Genomic DNA, 23,527 nt, shown 5'->3' on the forward strand with positions numbered 1-23,527 from the left:
CACACAACATGTAGCTCTTGGATTTCATTGGTTTATAGAAACTCACTGATACAGTATTAAAAAAAAAGAAGTTAAATTAAAATTGAAGTTAAAAAAAGCTTTGTGTGTTACTATGTCCCAGCTTCAGATTGACTAATGTCAGAAAAGCCTGTGATCTCACATCGAGCTATTAATGAGTGTAACCACTCAACAGTGGGCTCAGTACTCAGATCTGCGAGACTGTCCACAGTCTGTCTCCTTAAAAGGATTTGTATTCTTGCAGCTGTCACAGTCACATGTTGTACCTTAGCGGCATGAGACATCTTTTGAAGGTGTTTTTATTTTTAATGTACAAAGATCCTCCTTTTATCCCATTATCGCATGTAATAGCAGACAAATCTACTGCTCGTTGTCTAGCTGCTGCAGAGACTGTGTATTATCTGAGACCTCAAGGCTGTGCGATACATGAGCACCTCTACATTTCTGGGAAAAGATCATAATTTGAAGCCTTTACTGGCTGCATAATTTAGAGGGGTGCAGGAGCTGGGATGTGCAGATGCAAGCAAGCCTGAGCTCAGTTTTTACTTAAACAGTCATTGTACTTTTGCACCTATGGCTGCAATGACAGTGAAGAAATATAATTTGGGAAGTTGAAAACTGAATGTTAAGTAATATTTTTAATAAGCAATCATATAAGATGGATACATTTATTTTAACCAGGCAAGGTTTTAAAAAGTGATGAGGCACACATCACAGTGCTCTGTAAAAAGCACATTCCTGGACTTTCTAACAACCAGCTTTAAGCCACTATGATTCATCAACTAATTATTTAATTGATTGATCATTATGTTTTAACATGTCAAAAAGACAAGTGCCAGTGCTGAACGTCTTTCAATTACTTAATTTGAAGCTGCAGCCAGCACATTTTTGCGAACTATGATTTCAGTATTTATCAGCAGTGTTGGAAGAAGCCCTCACATCAGAATCAGAATCAGAAAAGCTTTATTGCCAAGTATGTTTTTTACAGATACAAGGAATTTGTTTTGGTGCTGTAGTTGTGCGTCACACAATTTCTAAATACCAGAGGGCTAAGAGAATCAAGCACCAGAATATAACAATATAAGTAGAAACATATATACACAGTATGTATTAATTAAAAATTAAAATAAAATAAAAAGAGCAGCACAGCAGAGTAAGTACAGTAATCATTTACTTAAGAAATAAGCAAGTATCAAAGCATGTATAAAAAGTAAAAGTACTGCAGAGTTCATTAATATCAGAGATTTATATTATCATACATATATGAGTGGATCTTTATTTTGAACAGTAACTAACTAACTACATCTGTCAGATAAATGTTAGCATTTTCCCACTGAAGAGTAAAATTGGAATAGTAAAAGTCAAGTACCTCAAAATTGAACTGAAGTACAGTGCTTGAGTAACTACTTAACTGTTACTTTCCACCACTTATAATAAGTCTTCAGAAAATCATCATTATGTTTCTTCTGATCAACTAATTGGTTATTCAGCTAGTTATTAAAGTATAGGATAAATTCCACTAAAATACCTTTTAGAGGCCAGAATAACTTCTTATTCATTCCACATAGAGACAACTGTCTGGCTTTTACAGTTCAGTCTAATACAGGAGTTATTGTTGTTGTCTCTCTGTCTGTATCACAATGTTGGTTCATGCCATAAAACTGGACAGCCAGTCAGGCACGGATTTAGAATGCAGAGGCCCCTGGGCACAAAATCTTGGAGGCCCCCCCTCCACCCTCTCAGAACTCGCGGCCCAAACTCACACAGCATCTACATTTTTAGAAACAGTAAAAGTAAGCTGTGGGTTTTTCTTTAGTTTAAAACAAAACCACTTTCTCCAACTCCATTTCTTGTGATGTTAATTGTGACTATAAATATCTATAAAACAAAGGACAAAATTGAAACTATCACAGAACAAAATCAACAGAATTTATTGCAATAAAGCAGATTAAAATCTATGAAAATACAGCCTAAAGAGCTGACTTTGGAAAAACAGCTGATTGTTGAGCACCTCTTTTACTCTCACTCAATGTCTCTGAAAATAGGTTGCATATAACTTATATATACGTATGAGCCAGTCAGCTCCTGGCTGAGATCCACTTCATGAATCATTTGAAATTTCCTGGTAAGCAGAGGATGTCATTTACTCTCATTCTCCGGTGCTTTTAAATGGAGTTGAACCAGCATCTGACTTCTCTCTCATGATAATATCAGTGGAGTTACTTCAGCAATTCGCCTGTGGTTTTTATCTCCTTTGTCCCCTCTTTTGACTCCACCCCAGAGAGTGCAGCAAAATCAATATTAATTGATTTTAGAAGGCAGGAAAAAGCGGTTGGAATTCAAGGGAAGAACCAGGGGAAGACAGAGACAGAGAGGTACTACCAGAGAAAAGTGCAAGACCCTAAGCATAATATGCATGTGCTGGCACAGCTAAAGGTCACCAACATGAACCTGTCTGTAAAAACAGATTATGGAGTGTCTAGGCCTCACAGCTATAGGGTCTCACGTAAGATAAGAATAATGGCAGCTGTGAACCTTTTCGCTGTAAGTCATTTTAATCCATAAAGTGGAATGTGGGTTGTGTTCAAGTGCAGCCAACTGTACAGATTTGAAACATGTTTAAAACTCTGTCAACCTATAGAAGGGCAATTGTTGATGATTAAGCTCATTTAGTTTAAGTTGCTTTTGACCTTCATTGTAAAGTGGGAAATCTGTTTTAAAATCTGCTGCCACACTATTAACATTCATTTGCAATGTTCCTCCTTGTAGCAGCCAGTTAGTTGCCTGTTTTCATTTGCTTCATTTCACATTCACATTGCTAGTTTGTTATCCCTTTTTCCCCTAGACCACTCAATCAACCTTCACAGGGTAATGTTCAAAGCAGGACAAGACAGAACAGACTTTCACTACAGAGAGAAAAGGGCTGTTTGATTTCTATTGCAGGATTTGTCCGGGGTCCGATGGGTCAGTGTGGCTGACAGCTTGGAGATTGATAGTTGAGATCTTTCCCAGGCGGAACAGTGTTGGACAACATAAGCAGTGATCCAAGGCACCAGTGGAGTGGGTGAAGGTGGGGGGGCTGCAGATGTGAAGTGTGTGTGTGTGTGTGTGTGTGTGTGTGTGTGTGTGTGTGTGTGTGTGTGTGTGTGTGTGTGGTCTTTTGGCTGAAGGCCATGTCCCCCCTGTCATCAGGACTGCTGAATGGTACTCAGTACCTGCAGACTTAGATCTAAGCACCTGTGGACCCATCTATGGTTCAGGACTATTAAAAGTTATTTTCTTCTTTGTTTGTTTCTTGTTTTCTTTATTGAATTTTCATTATTCCCTGCTGTCATTTCCTTTCTTCTTTATCTAGTGTTTCAGACAAAGCAAATACACCAAGATTAGCAATGGGAGAAATCGTCACTCTTCCTGATTTTGATCAGAGCCATCCGAACGGTGAGTTGATTTTAATATAGATGCGCACACATGGACAACCAATCACAATGCTGTTACGGTGTGGCACTGTTTTTTTTTCTCTTATGAAAACAGGCTTATAATATTTTTCATGTTCATGCTCCCCTTTAGAGTGTGTGTGTGTGTGTGTGTGTGTGTGGGGGGGTATCTACACATTTTTTCACAGTCATTTCATAGTTTTTCATGCTCATGGCCGAACTAAGAGGGGTGAGGTGCATCTGTTAAAAGAAATGTTAACAGAAACTATATGTTAAATATTTAATCACATATATATCAAAATATGAATGTCCAAATATTCAACTGTCATTATATGACAATATCTTAAATGCTTCATAAGTCGCAACAGAATACAAACTAAGTATTGTGGTCCAAGTGTTTGTAGTGTTGACGAACTGACCGAAGAGCCGGTTAATTAACCCGACTCGTGTCACTGAACCGGGATAATCGAGTGCCATACGTCAATGAACCGACTCACTCCTGTTTTTTTCTTTTACCTCATTCGTGCTGTGTTGATGGCAATTCACACATTATCGATGGGGAATTACATCTCATACAAATACATAGTGATTATACCAGGTTATCTTAGTAGTTATGTTAAGTTAAATGTTTGTTACATGGTAGGTAGGCTGTCACCAGGAGAACGCACACAAAGCTACTCAAACGGGTGTCTAGGTTCTCGGCAAGTTTGAGTTATCAACCGATCCCAGAAGCCTTTATTTCTCGTGCATCTTAGATGATTGTGTACATACAAATTCATAGACTACATTATCGATGGATATCACATACAAATACACGTCATGTTATCTTAGTAGTTATGTTAAGTTAAATGTTTGTTACATGGTAGGTAGGCTGTCACCAGGAGACCGCGCACAAAGCTACTGAATGAGACCGTAACCGTAGCCTAATGCGTTAGTCTATGTAATCAAACGGGTGTCTAGGTTCTCGGCAAGTTTGAGTTATAAACCGATAGCAGAAGCCTTGATGTCTCGTGCATTTTAGAATGTGTTCATGGAAATTAATAGGCTACATTACCAAGGGGAAAGTATTATATTACATTCAAATGCACATAATGTTATCTTGGTAGTTATGTTAAGTTAAATGTTAGAAGTGAATGTTGCTACATGGTAGTTAGACTGTCACGAGGAGACCGCCCACCAGGCTACCGAATGTAACCGTGGCCAGTGCGTGAGTATAGTGTCGGTCAGTATGAGTGTGTAAATAGTATGTCGAGACCGAATGTCACCGCAACCGCTCGAGTCTTCCACGGTGTCTTGGTTCCTGGTGGGGGAAGTAAACGCTTGATCACCCCACCGCCGCCGAGGGCACGCAAACCGGTGACTGAATCTATGAACTTGGTAGGCCAACCAGCAACCGTCACCATCACTAAGTGTTTGGTCTATTTTTTTAAGTTCAATAGTGTGGATCAGTGTGTTGGCATGGCTGTAAATCCAAAGCGTTTTACATGAATAGCATGCAGTGTGGATTAAATATCCCATTATCTGTTGTTACGGTTGTTAAATCAGAATCAAACAGTTTGTAATGACCCTTTGCTCAGCAGATTTCTACTGATGGTACCTTCACTGTGCTTTCAGTTAATACGATGACATGTGATTCTATGTTAAGGCCGCATTCCCATCAAAGTGGGATAAAACGTGCCTGAACCTGTCAGTGACAAGGTCAATACCTGAGTCCTTCCTTTGCCTATATGTAGAGTGTGCATACATTTATGGAATACCAATGGAACATTATGTTTGTTAACCATTTCTTCAGAGCAGGGTACTTGCTTGTTAGCCTTGACAGATGCAGCTGGACTCACTGAAAAGCAGCATTGATACCGAATGGATCATCCAGGTGGAATAAAGCTAACTGAATAATACTAAGGGACCTTGTTTGTGAGATATCTTGCAACAAAACACACTGGACATCTTTTTAGGGCTTTTGGAACATGGAAAATATACTAAAATACAAGTGTATAAGGACATTTTCTGGGGCTAAAAATATAAGTCCCTTCCACACATTCACTGCAAACCTAAATTTATCATGACTTTACCCAGCGGTGCTGTATGTGAGAACAGTCAGAACAGACATTAAACAGACTTTACCCTACCAGCTCCCTAGTACAAAGTCTGTGTAATGTCCGATTGAGCCCATGTTTAAATAGAACAGGTCATCGCTGGAGAATTCACAGCGAGCGAATGGGCGTGTTGATGACATTCTTATCATGCGGCAAGGGCAGGCGTCGAAATCATCAGACAAATTAAAGGAATGGCAACTTGGATGTTTATGACCAAATTATGAATCTGCGTCATGTCCTGCCCGCCATGTCCATGTCCTTTCACAGATACAGCACCCAACAGGAGATTGTCCATATCAGTTGGTTCTCACTTGCTGAATACACTCTGTTTGGTTTAGATTTCTTTTTCATTCTTTGTTTGTTTTCTTCTGGTTTTGCGCCTGACAGAAACACGGCCACTCGCTCGCTGTGAATTCTCCGGACAATGACCTGCTCTATTTACACATTTACACAAAGTCTGTTTAATGTCTGATCCAACAGATTTGGACATTTGCCTTCTCACATACAGCTACTCTGGGTAATGTCAAGTTCAGGTTTGCAGCGCATGTCTGAAAGGGGCGAACAATATACGGATGTGTGCTACATGTAAGAAAGGGCAACTTTGGACAATGTCTAGACCTGATTCGTCAGACATTGTCCGAAGTTCATGTGAGAACACAGCTTTTAAACAGTTAAGAAAACCTCAAGTTGGCCATTTTTTAATGTTGCAAAAGAGTAAAACCACTTCATGGACTGAGAGCGGCCCAGAGATGTCACATCTGAAAGCAACACGTTCTGCTGTATTAAAGAGGCAACATGAAGCTGGAAATGGACCCAGTGGACTGTAAACGGGAATAATGGTCCTACCAGCTCTGCTAGACTGCACCAGAAGTCACCATCTTGCAATTTCCAGCCATTAAAGTTACTTGACCACCTTGTATTATGAGGACGACAGTAGACCCAAAAACTGTCAAGGTAACACAAAAGAACGTAAACTGGCCTGTCAAGTGTGAAATAGTTTTCAAACAGAGAGTAGATGAAACTTTTCCAACATCAGAATATTCTGTTTGCAATTTCTTACCCTGACCTAGGATGTTGTGAATGTAAAAAAATATATATTATCGGATTAACAGGCAATAGAAAAGGAAACATTGCATGACCTTTTATGGTATGCTTTTCTACAGGAACAAAAGGCTTGAAGGAACCATATTTTAAAGAGGCCTCAGTGCTCATGAATCCTCTTTATCATGATTCATGGTTTCATGAGCACAGCAGCTAATACGGATATATAGCCAGATGCAGCCATAAACTGTTTCACCATCATTTATTTATGAATGAATATCCTCCAACTGCACTAATATGTTTCTGGACTTAGGGAAATGGCCTAATGTTTTTGTTAAGCCTGGTCTGGGATTCTTTATTACCTGTCAAATCTCTAAAAGTAACACTTTATCATGTGGTTTTAATTATTTTTCTTTTCACCTCCCTATAATACAGAGAGTCCAAGTGGATGACAGTTGAGCCTGTGGAGGCACCAAGATCCACATCAATGTTTTTTTTATTATTATTACCTGCAGTTACAGTATTATGTAAATTGCTATGAACATTTGATGATAGGCTTCTTGTCAAGGGCACAAATGTTATTTAGGATCAGAAAAAAGCAAGTTCCTTCAATAGTAATGTAGAACTAAAACACAAAATCGTCTGCATTTCTTAATTACCCTGATGTAAATACTGTGTTTCCACTCACACATTTACATCATAAACATAATGTGCTGGAGGGGAGTGAATTGGTACCTTAATAGAGTTTGAAGGGGATTCATCATTACTTTTTGTTTATACTTAGAGCGGAGCGATGTGGCTGGCAGATAGATACATTTAAAACGGCTTTAATTTACATAACAATCACTGGTGAATTCTGTTTCTTGGTTTAATGTGGACACATACAGAAACAAAGAGCCCTCCCATGTACCAAAATGTGCTTATTTATGCTGTTATGAGACTTTCATGGAAACCTCTCAATTAAGAACAACCATCAATACACAGCGGGGAAAACTCTGAGGGACTCAAACATTTGAAGCAGTGACTGCCTCGTTGTCTCTCTTTTTTTTACCTCTTTGGACCATTTCCCCATTGAAAGATAGCTTTTAAAAATGAGAAGTGAACTACATATTGTATTTCAGCCATATCTCAATGAGTCAAATGTCACCTAATAGCTTTGTGTCATGTTCATGCAGAGGTGTCAAAAGTATTCACATTCATTACTCAAGTAGAAGTATAGATACTAGGGTTTGAAAAGACTTTTGTAGAAGTTGAAGTATCAACTCAAGCTTTTTACTTAAGTAAAAGTGTAAAAGTACTGGTTTCAAAACTACTTAAAGTATAAAAGTAAAAGTAATGTAAGGCAGAGATCTTCAACAGGGGGTCCTCAGAGTCATTGCAGGGGGGCCTCCGAATTATTGTACATTTTTGAGTCTTTAAAAAAAATAAAAAATAAAATGCCTTAACATAATTCCAACATATTATTAGCAAATATAAATTCCCACTGATGATAGGCTTACTGGCCTATAGGTAAGGTAGTCACTAAGATATCAGCCCACAGATACAGTTAATCCTAGATTTACTGTGCCACATACAGTATGTCACATACAGTATGTAACATTAAAATATGATTTATAAAATCATGCCAACAATTAATATTTTAATAGCTTATGAAAAAAGGTATGTAAGAAGGCTTTAGGTTACCCTAACAGTTATTGTAGGCCCAGTTTAATATGCAACTTAATTTCATACAATATGTAGTAGGGGGTCCGTGCTACATCTCACTTTAAGTTAAGGGATCCTTGGCTTAAAAAACATTCAAGACCCCTGATCAAGTGGGGAAATACCATTAAGGACAACAGCTTAACTCTAAAACGCGGGGACAAAATCATATGACTATAATAATGTTACAGTATATTAAAATAATACCTGCCATCTCAGAAGGGCTGAAAAATGTGACACGTAGGCTACATCTCTTCTGTGTTTTTCAGACAACGGCAGCTACAGTCTGGTGTCAGACTCCTCTCCAGTGAAATATAGACACACTTTTACACCGTTTAGCTCTCAGCATTTTATCATGTTTACTCCATCTTCTAGCTAACGCTAGGCTAACCTGCTTCCAACTGTAGTGTTGACTAGCGTCCCGTGCGGCGATGTTCAGTTCCCTCTAACGTCCGTTTTCGGAGCATCGCGCGCGAGGCACCTAAAACACCGAAATCCGTGTTGCTATTCGGTCCGGTAGATAACAGTCGATAAGGCACCGGTGGCGTATTAGCACCGGGTCTGTACAGGTGTTATGGATCACGAACAAACCAATAGGGTGTCGGAATAGCTATGTTTATACTTCTCATCCAACCAGAATCAAATTCACTCTCTCCGGATGGAGCGATAGGTTTTTTGTGTGTGTGTTTTTTTGAACGATGACGGACGAGCTGGAATGAAAACAAGCCGAACTGAAATATGAGTAACGAGGCTATTTTTAAAATGTAGGGAGTAGAAAGTACAGATAATTGCGTGAAAATGTAAGGAGTAGAAGTAAAAAGTATGCTGTAAAATAATTACTCCAGTAAAGTATAGATACCCAAAATTTCTACTTAAGTAAGGTAACGAAGTATTTTTACTTCGTTACTTGACACCTCTGTGTTCATGACACGTTAAAAAAAGCCGTCCTCTCTGCTCCGCTAATTAACAGTAAGAAGAGGCCCTATCACATTCCCCAGACTTTCAGCAATGAGAATAACAATGAACCCAGCAGAATGAATTATATATAGATTGTCCAATACTCTGAAGAATATGAACACTTTTAGTACACAGTACAGTTTGGTCACCAGTTTCCATTGCCCACAGAAACTGACTAACAGCACTGTAATGAGTCAGCCAAGCGTTGGCTTTAACCAGAACAACACCCTAAACCAGAGCCCTGCTGCTATAGGCTAAATGTGTGTGTGTGTGTGTGTGTGTGTGTGTGTGTGTGTGTGTGTGTGTGTGTGTGTTTGTATAAAGCTCTGTTCTCCAATTCCCAACAGTCTCTGGCTGGCCTTCCGAACAGCCTTTCTTCAGTGATAAGCACTGCCTTTGCTTTTTAATTCTGGCATTTAAAATTCAAAACAACAGCTGTAATTTCACCTTTGTAATATAGACAATCTTGACACAAACTGTACATCCTAAGAGGAAAATGCATAATTAAATGATACATAGTTCTGTTTAAAACAAACATTTTCAGATACTCAATGGATGACATGCCACAGAATTTCATATTGGAGATCTGCCTTTTTAAAATTATGGATGTGGAACAATTTCATCCCTGGTGATAAGTAATGCAGTGACTCTCATTCTACAGAATGCTGACCACAATATGACAGCTTTTATCTTCTCTATGGAGTGTCCTAAAGAGTTCATTTAGCTGTTGCTGTAAGAGATGAGATAAAGCCCTCAAGAGCTGCACTGCAGTCAGTTTCTCACAAAGTAAGAAATGTCAGCCGTGACTTTGAGGCAAGCTGTTTAAGTCTATCAATAATTATGATGTAAGGAAACACATTAATGAATAAAATATCAAACTGTGCCTTCAGTATGTCAACTTGAAAACCCTGTGGCAACTTATGAGGATCTTAAAACTCTTATTTTCATGCATCTTTAATTGGTGGTAAAATTAAGGGAAGAGTAAAGAAAACATACAAAAAATGAACCCCACTGAAAGTCTTTACATGTATTGCATAGGCAATTTACAGCAATTTAATGTGGCTGGAATCCAGTAGCCTCCTCAGGCGCCTCCTTTATTTTCATAGAGGATCCAGTGACAATAATGAATCATAGTTAGAAACACTGCAGTGTAAGCTTGCAGTTTATTAAACAGTCAGCAGCTCATTGCTTTTGATCCTTCGGAACGTCATTGCAATAGATTACAGCCCACCACATTGATAGTTCTCTGACTGATCCTTCTCCGACATTCGGGAGCTCGGAGGAAAAACAACAACAAACAAACAGATCCGAGGAGCCATCCTTTGCAATGTAAATGCAATGACCTTGGTTCATGTCATCCTCCTGAGTGTTGAGTTTCTGTGGTTGAAGGCAGAAATTTAATCATTGCACTCTTTTGTCTGTGAAACAGGTTTACTCTGACATTCTGGTGAAGGACGAGATATGTTTTGAGAGAGTTATCAGGTCCTGCGCAGAAGCACCGCATTGTTTATCATCAGATGATTGATATTTATATCTGGTGCTGACATGGGGCCATTATTCTTAATTCTACTCAACATTCGCCATTATAACGTCTGAGCAGCGAGCCAGAATGGGGTTATGTTGTTGATTAGTGTGCACCATCAGAATTGGTAAGGTTTGTGACATTGACAGCTCCTGTCGAGTCAGGGAAATATTGATGAAGGACGTAAATGTTTTTGTTATTCTTCCTTAGGAGGTGACAAATTGTGAACGTATATGCTCTAAAATTAAACAATGGTTGTAAATTGTTCTTGGTCGTACTGTGCAAGTGCTTGTTAGAGCATTTGGAGCAACATGGCACTCCATTGGCTTTTTTTGTCTCCTGTGTGCAATTTAACCTAAACTTTAGGCTTGTTCTGAGATGTTTCTTGCAAAGTAAGCTCTTTCTGCAGAAAGAGGTAAGCTTTCTTTCTTTATTCGAAACTATACTTCATGAGCTCTAATCTTAAACTTGTTGTGGCTGTGTTAGTTAACTAATCCCCTGTAATACTGATCTTCTTATCATGTCTATCATAAAGTACTGTTATAATCCTGCAGACCTAAAGAAGTTCTCACGTTGGGCTTGATCTAACAGTTCTGCTTAACAAATATCACAAAAAAAGTATACATATCCAAAGAAGTGAAAGCTAGAAGCACAATGTTGAGAAATCTGGAAGAAAACTACTGTGAATCAGCAGGTTATTGATCATATCTGTAGGGCACTTGGTTGTCTGCACTGATTGTCAGCGTCTATTATGAATCTCTCGTAAGATATTGGTAGATAGATGTTAAAACTTAGCAATAGTTGCTTCTTCACAGAATAAAAATCACAAAAGTCAGGTGGGTCAAAAAACAACATTATTTATAAAAACAACATTGCCTAAATAATTTGAATGTAACGTTAATCTGATGTATTTCTAATAAATATAATCTGATTCTTTTGTGATTTCTGGGGAAGATATCTCAAACAATTCACCACCTTATACTATACTCAAGTAGTTGGTTGCAGTGCTACCACTTCTGATACAAATGTATTGTAAATGTAGTGTAATATTCCATCAAGTAACTAAGCTGAAATCTTCCTATTTTTTAAGTTATCTGGCCATATTAAGGTGCAAACCAATAATAACATAACTAGCCATGAACTCAAGCATTAAAAGAATAAAACTAAACTTTGGGTCTCTAGACCTTCATCAGGGCAGATTTTTGACAAAGGGAATCCAACACCTTTTAATGTGACCAAATTGAGCACACCTGTTTTATGTCATGCACGTGGGACACACATGGGAAATGCAGCAGACATTTTGACTTGTCATAGGAAAAGCACAGCTGAAATTGATAACCTTAATGATGGCTCAATTCCATCAAGTGTCCCAGTAAGCTGTTTCAGTGAGTCAGCATGAACAATACCAGGGCCTCTCCTAAGTGGAATGCAGCCATCATTAATGGTTTTGAATACACCTGTGCTTTTCCTACTATGACATGTCAACATGTCTGCCATGAAAAAGGTCTATTCAGTTTTAGTTCCCAAGATCTTTGATCACATCTTGGAAAGAAGAACTGCATTTCCCATGTGCACAGCACAGCAGAGGCATCATTTAATAGGTCCCATTATGAGGTTTTGGATTCTAATTTGTCAAACATTTGCACTGTTAAAGTTCTGAAAACAGCATACTTATTTCTAAATGGTTGCATTGTTCACAAGTGTGCAGAGCCTTCTTTATTTTATTACTGAATGAATTAAAATTGTGTCAGATTCTGGCATGTGTGAAATAGTTTAGACGCATGTTGCAGCCACCAGCTGCCCATCCATCCTTGAACACAGTAGGACATAATGCTTCACAGATTGCAGAGCACAACACAGAGCTTCATGTTGAACAATGAGGTCCATACATTACATAATATACCGAATACACATAACATAACAAGTGCTACTCCTTCCCCTGCTCTCCCTCGGCTCTCCCAGCATGAATTTTTCCTCTGGTGATGTTCACAGTGGGGCATCGTGTGGCTGAGCCGGTCCACGCTGGTCAAAGATTTTCTTTTAATACAGTGAGGGCCTTTGATGCCGATACTGCAATGGCTACAAAGACAAAGACAAGTCTGCAGCCAGTTGTTGTTGGTGATATATATAGAATGTGTGCAGCTGTGAGGGCACATAAAACACAGACATATTATACTTGTATTCCTATTTTAGTGTGAATGTTTCAGTGCTGCCACTTGTCAAAAGTAGTAGACTTCCAGATATGCATCACATCACACAGAGGGGTGTGATGTATTGTCTCAGTGTGCGTAACGACTGATTAAAAGGATAAGAAGAATTCAACCCCATCTGACATGCAATAAAAGTGGCTTTAATCAGTGTCCTCACATCCTGAGACCCCTCTGCCAGGTATTATCAAGCCCACAGAATACAGTGAGACAGTCCCACGCCTGCTGTGCTCAGCATAAGGATATGTGAGCGCAATCTAAAAGCTGTTCCACTAACTGAGACAGAGCATCTACAGAGTCCTGTTCCTGGGAGCATATAATTTCCCATTTCAGCATATTGGCCTGTTGTGTAATTAATCTTAATTTAGGGGCAGGAGGTGGCAGGGGAGGGTGTTATATGGAGGCTTCAGAGATTGGTGCTGCTGTTGGACCTGTACTCTGGTATTTTAATAAAGAAGGAAAGGGGGAATTGAACACAATCGGTTGTTGTCAAGGAAAACCAAGGAGGAATGATTCAGGGTATCTTTCGGGATCCTGATGTAGCCTATACAAAAGTGGAAATAAGTTAGTTCAATATATATATATACACAAAATAAGAGCAAAATAAATGAATGTAGCATGAAATATGGCTTACAGCTTTGGGGACTGAAGTCGAAATGTTGTTTATTTTAATTGCAGCAATTTATTTATTTAAATCTGTAAAGAACACGATGTGCTATAGAATTTACCGTCAGGTATTTAAATGACCCACAGCTTAAGGAGTGCAAAAGAATGCTAATGACGACAGGATAGTAAATACACTGAAAATCACTGAGCAGTTTTCAAAACAGTTTTCATACATTAGGAACCACTGCAAGGAGCTTTTTTTATTTGAAATGGGAGTCACTTACCCAGCATGATTTAGGCCACATCCTCCTGCTCCACTACACAGGATAACAAATGCCTTTTTAATATTTACAAAGATTATCAGGCTGATCCTTTCACAAGACAGCAGTTGGTTATTCTCTGACTTCTACCACAGTCTCAGGTTCAAGCTGAAAATCCCTGTGACATGTTTAAAATATCAAGCAGTTCAACACTTGCAGTAATTGTGCATATTTGAATTGATGGGCTTGCTGTTCTTTCACTTGGATGATATTCAGGATATGTCGTGTGGGGGATATTAACTTCTCACCTTACTCTATCTCTTTCTGTCTCTCCTCCAGTCCTCCCTCTTCATCACTCCCTCCTTCTTTCATCTCTCATCTGCAGCTCTCGGCTGATCTGCCACCATCTTTAAAGTCACTCTGGATCTGGAGAATATTCCTCGCTCAGCAGCCATGGATGAACTGATCCTCACACCCTGCTGCTGTATAGAGGACAGGTGAACATGTGAGATACCCACCGTTTTACCCACACTCTCTATCTTGATATATGACCAAAAAAAGGCTCACTAAATAATAAAAAATACCATTTCCCATATGAGCGAGTAGGTTTAGATGAGAAAACCTTTGTTCAGCAAAAGCAGAGAGACTTCATTCCACTAACTGAGAGTCAACATGTCTGATTTTATTTGTCCAAACATTGGTAACTCACAGGCCTGACTACTCGCAAAGATCTGATGTAAGGCAATCCAAACAAGATAGGCCCTTTCGTCTAATCGGAGTCTTGATTGTTATTGATCGTCTCTCCTTTCTGCAAACAGAGGTTCAGGAGTATTTTTATCATTTCACAGTGAAGCAGATTCTATCTTCTGACTGGTTTAGTTCAGTAGAAGCTACTTGAATAATTTCTGAAAGCAGTAATTTTCCCTCTTTCTGGTTTGTATGTAGTAAAAACAGCAATACCTACAAGTTAGCTGCGGGTTCATTTAAGTGATGGGCATCATCATACTCAACAATGACTAAAGTGAATGTCCAGTTGGGATGAGGGTGTGATGTGAGTTAAAAGCTGCTTGAAAAATGATCAAAGTGGATTTTATACTCAAGCACAGGTTTGAACCCTTTGGAGGAGAAACTGGAATTAAAACACCTTGGTGCCCACCAGCCTCGGGATATTGTCATCTGCTGTCAAACTGCTGGTAAAAGTATAACAGTGGTTTAACATAGAGTGGTTAGCTTACAAAATAAGTCAAGTTTGGAAGGACCGCAGCGTCGCCTTTCTCTTTAGTGAGCCCTCAGCCTTGGTGAGGGACCTTTTTCTGGCTAAACTCTAACGTTACTACCATGGCCCCTAAAAGCACCGTCATCTGGCGGTGCCTGTAGCTGGGCTTGCAGTCACCTAAACAACTGCCACTGGTAGCGGCGGTGTTCACATTACAACAGTGTCTGTTTTGTGGAGCCATGTGGTTTAGTGACATGTTAACAGAGTGAGATATAGAGTATTCTAGTTTTACTGATATGTAGCCCATCTTTTGAAATTGTTCCCCACCAATTTTTTTTGATATAAAAACTCCACTGCTAATGTTCCTATTTTTGTAAAAATAATAATCATTAGAGGTAATGATCGCGAATCTATCATTTACCAGCTACTGTACGTAGCAGACTGTATTGCATCCTTGCATACACTATAGTCAGCAATTAGTCAATCTTGCAGTGTTTCACAAGAACATATAGCGTCCCTCTGGACGCTATTCTGAACATCAAACAAGCCGGTTTATACCTCTAATAAATTACATAAGACATGATGCAGCTCTCTTGGACATGTCAGCACAAATAAATCTTCTGTACAATATCCTGCTCTTATCCCTTAATAAGACATGAACTCAATGAAAAATCAATGAAAAGGCAACCTACCTAAAATACTTAAATATATATATATATATATATATATATATATATAAATATATAAATATATATATATATAAATACATATATATTGTTTTCCACAGTGTCTTCATTCATGTTTGTTTTCAGTTTCAATCTGACAGGGCTGAGGTGACGATACGTTTGAGTTTTTCTGAGGGCAGTGGCCCATCGGCCTTTGCTCCACGTCCCGCCAACATACGCATGTCACTTGGACATGTTATTTACCAGACTGTTGCCATTCTTTAACGCTACACTAGACCTAGACGTCCCATGAAAGAAGGGCTGCTTTCTCATCATCTGCACTCCCTCAAAAAAGACATAATGCCTGTCAAGCATTGGATCAAGCTTTTGCAAAAATAATAATGACACAGAATACATATCTTCTGCTCTTGTTCCTGCTGAGGCCTTTCATTTTTAGATAATGAGGTTGTATTGTAAAACCATTCACTGTCTGCAGCCACACAGGTTAATCTGTAATAATTACTGTAACTGGATACCAAAGCAATACATTACAATTGGAATTGGAATAACAAATTTTACTGCCTCTGACTACCATAGTGTGTAAGTAGAAGGGGTCTGCTCCTCATGCATCTTGCATCCTCATTGCCTCAAAGTCCAGCAGATTTACAACTTCACCAGAGAGCTCTTCCCCTTCTTTCAGACGGCGCCAGACGGCTGGAAGAACACCATCCGCCACAACCTGTGCTTCAACAACAGCTTCCGCAAAACCTGCCACCAGGTGTTCAGAGATGGCAAGAGGAAGTCGTGCTTCTGGCACCTAACTCTGGATGGCCACCGCCGGCTAAAGGACGAGATCCGCACATTGACGGGAGAATCCCTCAAGCAGCTGGAGAGGAGCATGTCGCGCCCAGGTGAACGTGATAAAACATTAATCCGAGGGAATGCATTTGAGGACATCTCAAATTACCTAATTTGACATATCAACAACTCAAACAACCTGTAAATTATGCTCTTACTGCTATAATTAATGCTATTAATTTGAGGGAATTATTGATAATATGGTAACGGAAACAAATAACAAATTACTAGTGAATACCTTTTGACAGAAGATGTGTTACAAATGACTTTTTGTTTTGTTTCAGATGTAATTCAGAGTTTGTTTGCACTGACTGCAGGTGTAGAAGGTATCAACTAGTTTAAGTCAGTGCATAATACAACTTAATATACAGAATGTTTCTTCTGTTATGCTGAATATTATTCATGAATGTATTTTGTTTAATTCTTGTAAATGCTTAATTTAGAAAAACAGAGTGCAGACATCAGTTAAAAAAAAGAAGGGGTCTGCTCACATATGCCTGAAGCAGCAGTCAAAGAACTTCACTTTCAGTAGTTTCCATGACGTTTCATGGCTCATTTTGTATTACTGTTTTAGTGCTTCTGCACTAAGAAACACTGGAGGAAAGGGATCGCTCGATACATTCATTACCAAGTTGAATTCTTTTGCATGCTCCTGTTGATGTGTTTTACCACTTATCCAGTTATTATTTTAGTAACATTCTTCTTATTTTGCATTTGTTAGCGCTATTATAAACATTTGATAAATGGTCTTTAAGCTATCCTATCAATTAAAGGCCATACAATAAATGCTTGTATCTGCTTATAGCTACATTAAATTCATTTCTGAGACTGTTTTATGCGAGAAATTAACTGTGTACAGTTTGAATATGGGCAGTTTTATAAAAATGTATGGCCAATTGCACATTTTCTCCGATATGTTGTCGGACTTGGAAGCTCCAGTCTTAGGTGACAGCCAGCTGGCGGTGGCCGGGATCGCTTGCTTACCGGCGGCCAGTAATACTCACAGCAACCGCTGTCAGCTGGAAGTGGTTTCAGACCCTCCCACCAGCCGTTGGGCCACGCCTCCTCATTTAAATTGACACCTGTCACTTCTAAATAAAAAGCTTAATGTTAAATCGAAATCTAAAAGGTGAACCTTAAAATGTCAATGTCAAATGTAAAACATAAAATTCAAAAGATAAAATGTCAAATTGAAAATTGAAAATTATAAAGGGGAAAGGCTAAAATAAAAAAAAAAATTCTATTTGAGATTTTAATTTAAGTATTTCCATTTAAGCTTTTACATTTCACATTTAATTATGGCATGATTGTTCCTGGTAGTGTAGTAAAATAATACTATTTTTAATTAAAATAATACTATTTTTAATTTGATCTTGCTTCGTTTTCTCATTGGACTTTCAATTTGAATTATGAATAAATATTCCCTCCATAATTCACACCCTGTGACGTAACAACAAAAACACGTTGCTCGCGTGTACCAAAATCATGGTGGGCGTTCATCTTCCTTGACAGCAGAAACTGGCATATTAAGAAAGTTTTGTCTCTAAAGTTTATAACAATTGAATTTCTAGTGGAAAATGGATACTACAGTTGCGCTTTCTGTCTTCAGTGAAAGCATACAACCGTTAGTTTGTTAGTTAGTACCTGCTTTTTTGTATACAGTATGGTTACCTAGCAACTGAGGCTTGACGACATCAAGTGGTAAACAGTTGTCCAAGATTCCATAAAAACTGCTAGGTGAGTGGTTAGAACACTGAACTATGGTCTGGGACTCTGGAGTTTGATTCCCTGGTGAAGTGATCTTATTTTTTGGATTGGATAATTTGCATGCCATTGCGCAAGTCAGGGCCCGCGAACGCGAAAATGTTTTTGCAGGGTGGTAGGGGAAGACTCTATATGAATATTCATTAGGGGACTCATCCCTGAATGGCTAGTACTCGTTGCCTGCTCTGGTTGGGTTGGTTAAGTTTAGGCAAGAGGAGTGGGATTGGTTATGGTTAGGGTCAGAATGTCAGGGCGAGCCAATCAGTGATGAGTTCCCTAATGAATATTCATGAATCTTCCCCTACCACCCTGTAAAAAAAAAAAAATCGTGGCCCACGCAAGTAGATGTTTTAGGGTCTCTCTGAAGTGTGCGAAATATTGGACACTGCAACGATAATATTCCAAAAAGGTGTAATACATGAGTAGTATAGATAAATGTGTGTAAATATATGCCAAGGTACTGTAAATGCATAGGGGTGCAGATAGCATACATTGATATTTGTACCAGACGGAGTATTAATAGAACACATTGCTGTGTGCACCGGCAGGGTACGAATAGCATTCATTTCTAATTGCACCAGGGCACGAATAGCACTTCTAATTGTACCAGAGTACGAATATATGATAGAGTGATAGATGATTGATGGGGATGATTATTTTCTCCACTCATGTATTCCCAATCAGTGAAATGTTTTTCAATCGACAGGTGTTCAATCAGAGCAACAAAAGAATCCCCCTCCTCTCCTGGTTGCAGCTCACAAGCTTTTATAAAATGTCTGCCCACTATTCTCAGTATATGGAGATTAGTATGGGGGCTGGAGGGTAAGTATCAGGAATTGTCAGTCAGTATTACAGCCATTTTATGTGCTCTCCAACCCATGTTGGGCCACACGGTGCATAACAAAGTGTCCCTGTGTACTTCACTCACATCTCAGCTTCTGGATTCCTCTCCGTGGGAGTCGGCAGAACTTCCTACTCTGAGCAGGAAGGATGCCAGTGATGGTGAGGATACACTGGTTGAAAAAACAACAACATAACACATAAATTCATCATGCACACTGCAAGTCACACACACTTGCAATCAGACGTGTGAAGCGAGTGCAAATGAGCAGCTTGTGTGTGGCTGGTGCGCAGTCAGAGTGCTGCTATCTGATTCCTACAGCAGAGCCTTCTGATTGTTCCTCCAGGCCAGTTTGTGTGACACATAAATATTCAATTTCTCTCAGATTAGCATTGTTTTCACCGGATCTGCATCTGCCAGATATTTATTCTAAACCAAAGATCAGTCCACTCTCTGTTTCTTTGTGTTCATAAAGTATAAGTGTTTTTGTGTGTATCCAGGTGTCCAAAATCCAAAACCATCTCTCCATTAATTAATATATCAGTAAACTTCGTCATTGAGCTACATTGATAGTCAGTGTCTTTGGTTTCTGAGTGGTTTGGTGGTTCAAACTCCCAGTCAACTTGAGACATTTTCATTCACACCAACTGGAGCGAGGGTTTGGTGCACAGACTGTGGAGTGGATTTAAAAATCCTCCAGCCTGTCCCATTTACTCAACATGTTGAATAGTGATGATAAAACTGTCAGGGAGGTTGCCAGAGGCTCTATGTTTCTGGACATGAGACGACTCGAGGTTCTGGCACAACAGAGCCAGCCAGGTTTCCTTAGCCTCCAAACAAAATCCAAAGCAATGGCAGAAAGGACACAGACTCTGCTGGCTGTGTGGGGTTCAGTCAGACTGATCTGACCTCAGTGACATCTGCGGAGCAACTAAAGTTCTTCCCTGGACTTGAGTGAGGTCTGACCCTGACTTGAAACCCTTTTCTGAAGATACTATAACTGACTTACTGACCCCAGTCATTGTTACATTAGATGATGCTGATCTACCACCAGCGAGTGCACAGAGGTTACTAATGCGAGACAAGTTAAATTAATTACATGTTACCTTTACATTCTCAAATTTGACTACATGCCAACACATCCTTATACCTGTGCGGCCAATATCAGACACAGTCAGTGTTAGATTTCGGGAATGGACTACGTTACACTTGGAAAAACTTTCCTCTTACAAAGTACACTGAAATAACTTACACACCAACCTGCAATCACTTTCATATAGTTTCGTGTGACAGTTGATTTTCAGAATTAATTCTCTCACTTTCTGTCGTATACACACTGTTGTATGTTGGGACATTCTTCTGACAATAATACAACAATATAAAGGATGCCTTTGCTGTCTCTCTGCAGCAACAAATTAGGATTTTTAACTGCAGGTTTTAAAAAGAAGGAGGAGGTGTGCTACACCTGTAAGATGTTGCTAAAATAGAGACAAAGCAGCCAGTCCATGAGCGCTGTGTATGAGAGCAGTTATACAGATTTTAAAATTTAATTTTACACAAACTTATCAGTATTAAGTAGGGTATTATCACCCAGATCTTTAGTCGGTCAGGAACACCAGTGTATATTGCTGAATTGCCTGAGCAAAGATCAGTCTGTTCATAGTGTATGTAAGAGGATCTTAAAAACACAAAATGTTCCAAAAGCTTGACCTTATTACAAATGCATTAATTTCCGCAGAATCGTATCCTTATACATACAAGTAAATCTGTCACTTTTACTGCCTTATAGTACTAACTGTCCATCCACTGATTGAATCCACACAGAAGTGTCTGGGACTGAATGCTACTGTACAGGAAATGGCTTGGTAATAGGAAAACAGTAACTGTACTGTACTATCAGGGAGTGGATTGCCTAGTTGCATCTTACTTTGCATTGATATTACAATCACACACTTAATGACAGTTGGTTTGAAATGTCTTAGGAAAGCCTGAAGCATAAATATTCCTTGAACACAAAAGATCAATTGTTTCCGATGATCAAAAACTGTGCTGATTACCTTTGAAGTACACAGCCTCTGCTGAGGGCTCCTGATTTCAAACATGGCTGATTCAGTGGAATTTCATAACCCCTGCAGTGAATAATCACGCTCTGATCCATTTTGAATAATGCAAAGAATCACAAGGATCTTTCAAACGTCACAGTTTTAATTCTTGAATGCCAGTGATATAATATAATCTATATGGACAGCTTTTAATAGATTCTTCCACATTTTTGTTCCAAATTTAATCAATCCATGGACAAGTTTCAGTTTATCCCCTGCAGTCTAACGTCTCTGGTAAAAAGTGAATGTGGAATGGATTAGTGAATGTGCATAATATAGATTCCTACTTGCTTAATGTATAACATGGGAATGGGCCTGGTTAAAAGCTTGTTTCACACTGCCTTGTTTATAAATTACACTAGTGTTAGTCTTTTCATTTCAAATGCCAGGTAAACACCAGCATGATTAGACACTGTAGCATTCTAGATAACTATATGCAAAATATATTTGTTTTATATTCTGCCTTTAATTTGACAGGACAGCTGGGTGAGAAAGGGGGAAGACAAGCAGAAAATAATCACAGGTCAGATTTGAACCCTGGACCTCTGCGTCGAGGTATAAACCTCCGTATGTGTGCGCCTGCTCTACCCACTGATCCAATCAGACACGCAAAACCTATTTTTTGTTTTTTGGGTGAACACAAGGGAAGCTTCTGATGTAGACTTTCATATTTTGAGTGTCTGCTGCGAGCTGAAAATGTCGGCATTTCAGTTTGTAACATTTTATTATGCTCAGTTTAACCAATGCATGCCTGCTCAAGGTCACCAAATTACAAGAAAGTTGTTTGTTCAAGCAGCAATTACAGCACATATTTACGTTTATAGTGGCAAAGCAATAAGTTAGGTAAGGAAGTATAAGAGTGCAGAATTCTGCATTAGGAGGTAGGTCAAACAAACACAGGACCCCCAGGCAGCGTTGGGGAGTAGCGGAATACATGTAGCGGCGTTACATATTCAGAATACAAATTATGAGTAACTGTATTCTGTTACAGTTACAATTTAAATAGTTGGTATTTAGATTAATTTCAGTAACATTGTTAAAATCAATGGATTACATGATGATACTTCTCTGTTTCACAAGTTTATTCACTCTCAGAATAAATTAAGGCAACTCCATGCATTTCCCAGAAGCCCTGATATGAAAACGAAAAAATTAGCTATTTGCGTGATCAGTCACAACAGAGTTGGAACCGGCACAACAGAGCCCGGGCAGGAATGTGTTTCTATCTTGGAAATTCAAACAGCATTTCACATTAAAGAAAGAACAGGGAGAACGAAATATAACTGTGCAGTGCAACCTCTGCTTGCCAGCAACCAACCTGCTTTTAGCATCCAGATTACTCCACCTCCAACTAGAAGAAGGATCTTAAAGTACGTTTTTTTTTTTAATTAGCCAAGGGTAGTCGTCTGCTGTAGTTTTACTGGTCACCTTGCTATTTTATAGTTGACTTTACATTCTCCTATGTGCTGATTTACTAGCTCTAGAGCCATTGAAAGACTGACTATACAACAATCTATCTACTTGTTTAGGTACACATTCAGTACATTCAGTTGGAATAGCAGAACACACCAGAATAGGCCTGTAACGGAATATGTTACAAATTACATTTGTGGGCATGTATTCTGTATTCTGTAACGAAATACGTTTTGAAAGTATCCTTCCCAACACTGCCCCCAGGAGACCGGGTGCGTGTCCCAACGGTATTTTTTTTTTTTTACTTTATGGAACAAACAGAACTAAGGAAATGAAGTAACATAACATAACAAATGTACTGATTTTTACAGGACCACAATGTTTTTTCTAAATGGGGCAGATAGCGGTTGCAGGTGATGCACAATTCATGGTGCTATCAGCAATCTATTCTTTGTAAATGTACCATGAGTCCGTTAAATTGTGGCTCCTGTCGTATTAACATGGTCTCTCTCTTTGGATGCTCATCAGGCCCTCCATGCAGCAATATGTGTGACCTTTACATGATGAACCATGTGGGGCCACAGTTCTGACATGTCGTTTTGTCTTGGGAGTCTTTGGCAAAGAGGCTCAACTCTCCTCAGTGCAAGGATGCATGGCAGAGTTCAGTTTTTTTTTTAAAGGCCACTATCCATTTTCGGAACATTTAACAAGCAGCTAGGACATACTGTATTTGCTTGGCCCCATGGATCTGTTCACCCACATCATCCCCCTTTATTTGCTCTAATGTAGTCTTGGCTTGAAAAAAAGAGAGCTTTTACCTTTAACT

General features: G+C 39.0%; 1 protein-coding gene across 1 annotated transcript; it reads left to right on the plus strand.

Moving 5' to 3' along the window:
- The first annotated feature begins 6,343 nt into the window (after positions 1 to 6,343).
- LOC114569450 (forkhead box protein N5-like) lies at positions 6,344 to 19,345 on the plus strand. Its single transcript, XM_028599265.1, has 4 exons — positions 6,344 to 6,371; positions 16,377 to 16,634; positions 16,866 to 16,907; positions 19,281 to 19,345. Exons 1-4 carry the CDS (start codon positions 6,344 to 6,346, stop codon positions 19,343 to 19,345), a joined length of 393 nt encoding a protein of 130 aa, XP_028455066.1.
- Positions 19,346 to 23,527: the final 4,182 nt, after the last annotated feature.

The sequence above is a fragment of the Perca flavescens genome, chromosome 15 (genome assembly GCF_004354835.1).
Source record: "Perca flavescens isolate YP-PL-M2 chromosome 15, PFLA_1.0, whole genome shotgun sequence".
NCBI lineage: Eukaryota > Metazoa > Chordata > Actinopteri > Perciformes > Percidae > Perca > Perca flavescens.

Bases quoted from the DNA above. Each gene is read 5' to 3' on its own strand.
- LOC114569450 (XM_028599265.1), top strand. From the start codon at position 6,344: ATGAAGCTGGAAATGGACCCAGTGGACT. The intron at 6,372-16,376 runs GTAAACGGGAAT...ATTGCCTCAAAG, and splicing joins GGAAATGGACCCAGTGGACT to TCCAGCAGATTTACAACTTC. The intron at 16,908-19,280 runs GTATCAACTAGT...CTCACATCTCAG, and splicing joins ACTGACTGCAGGTGTAGAAG to CTTCTGGATTCCTCTCCGTG.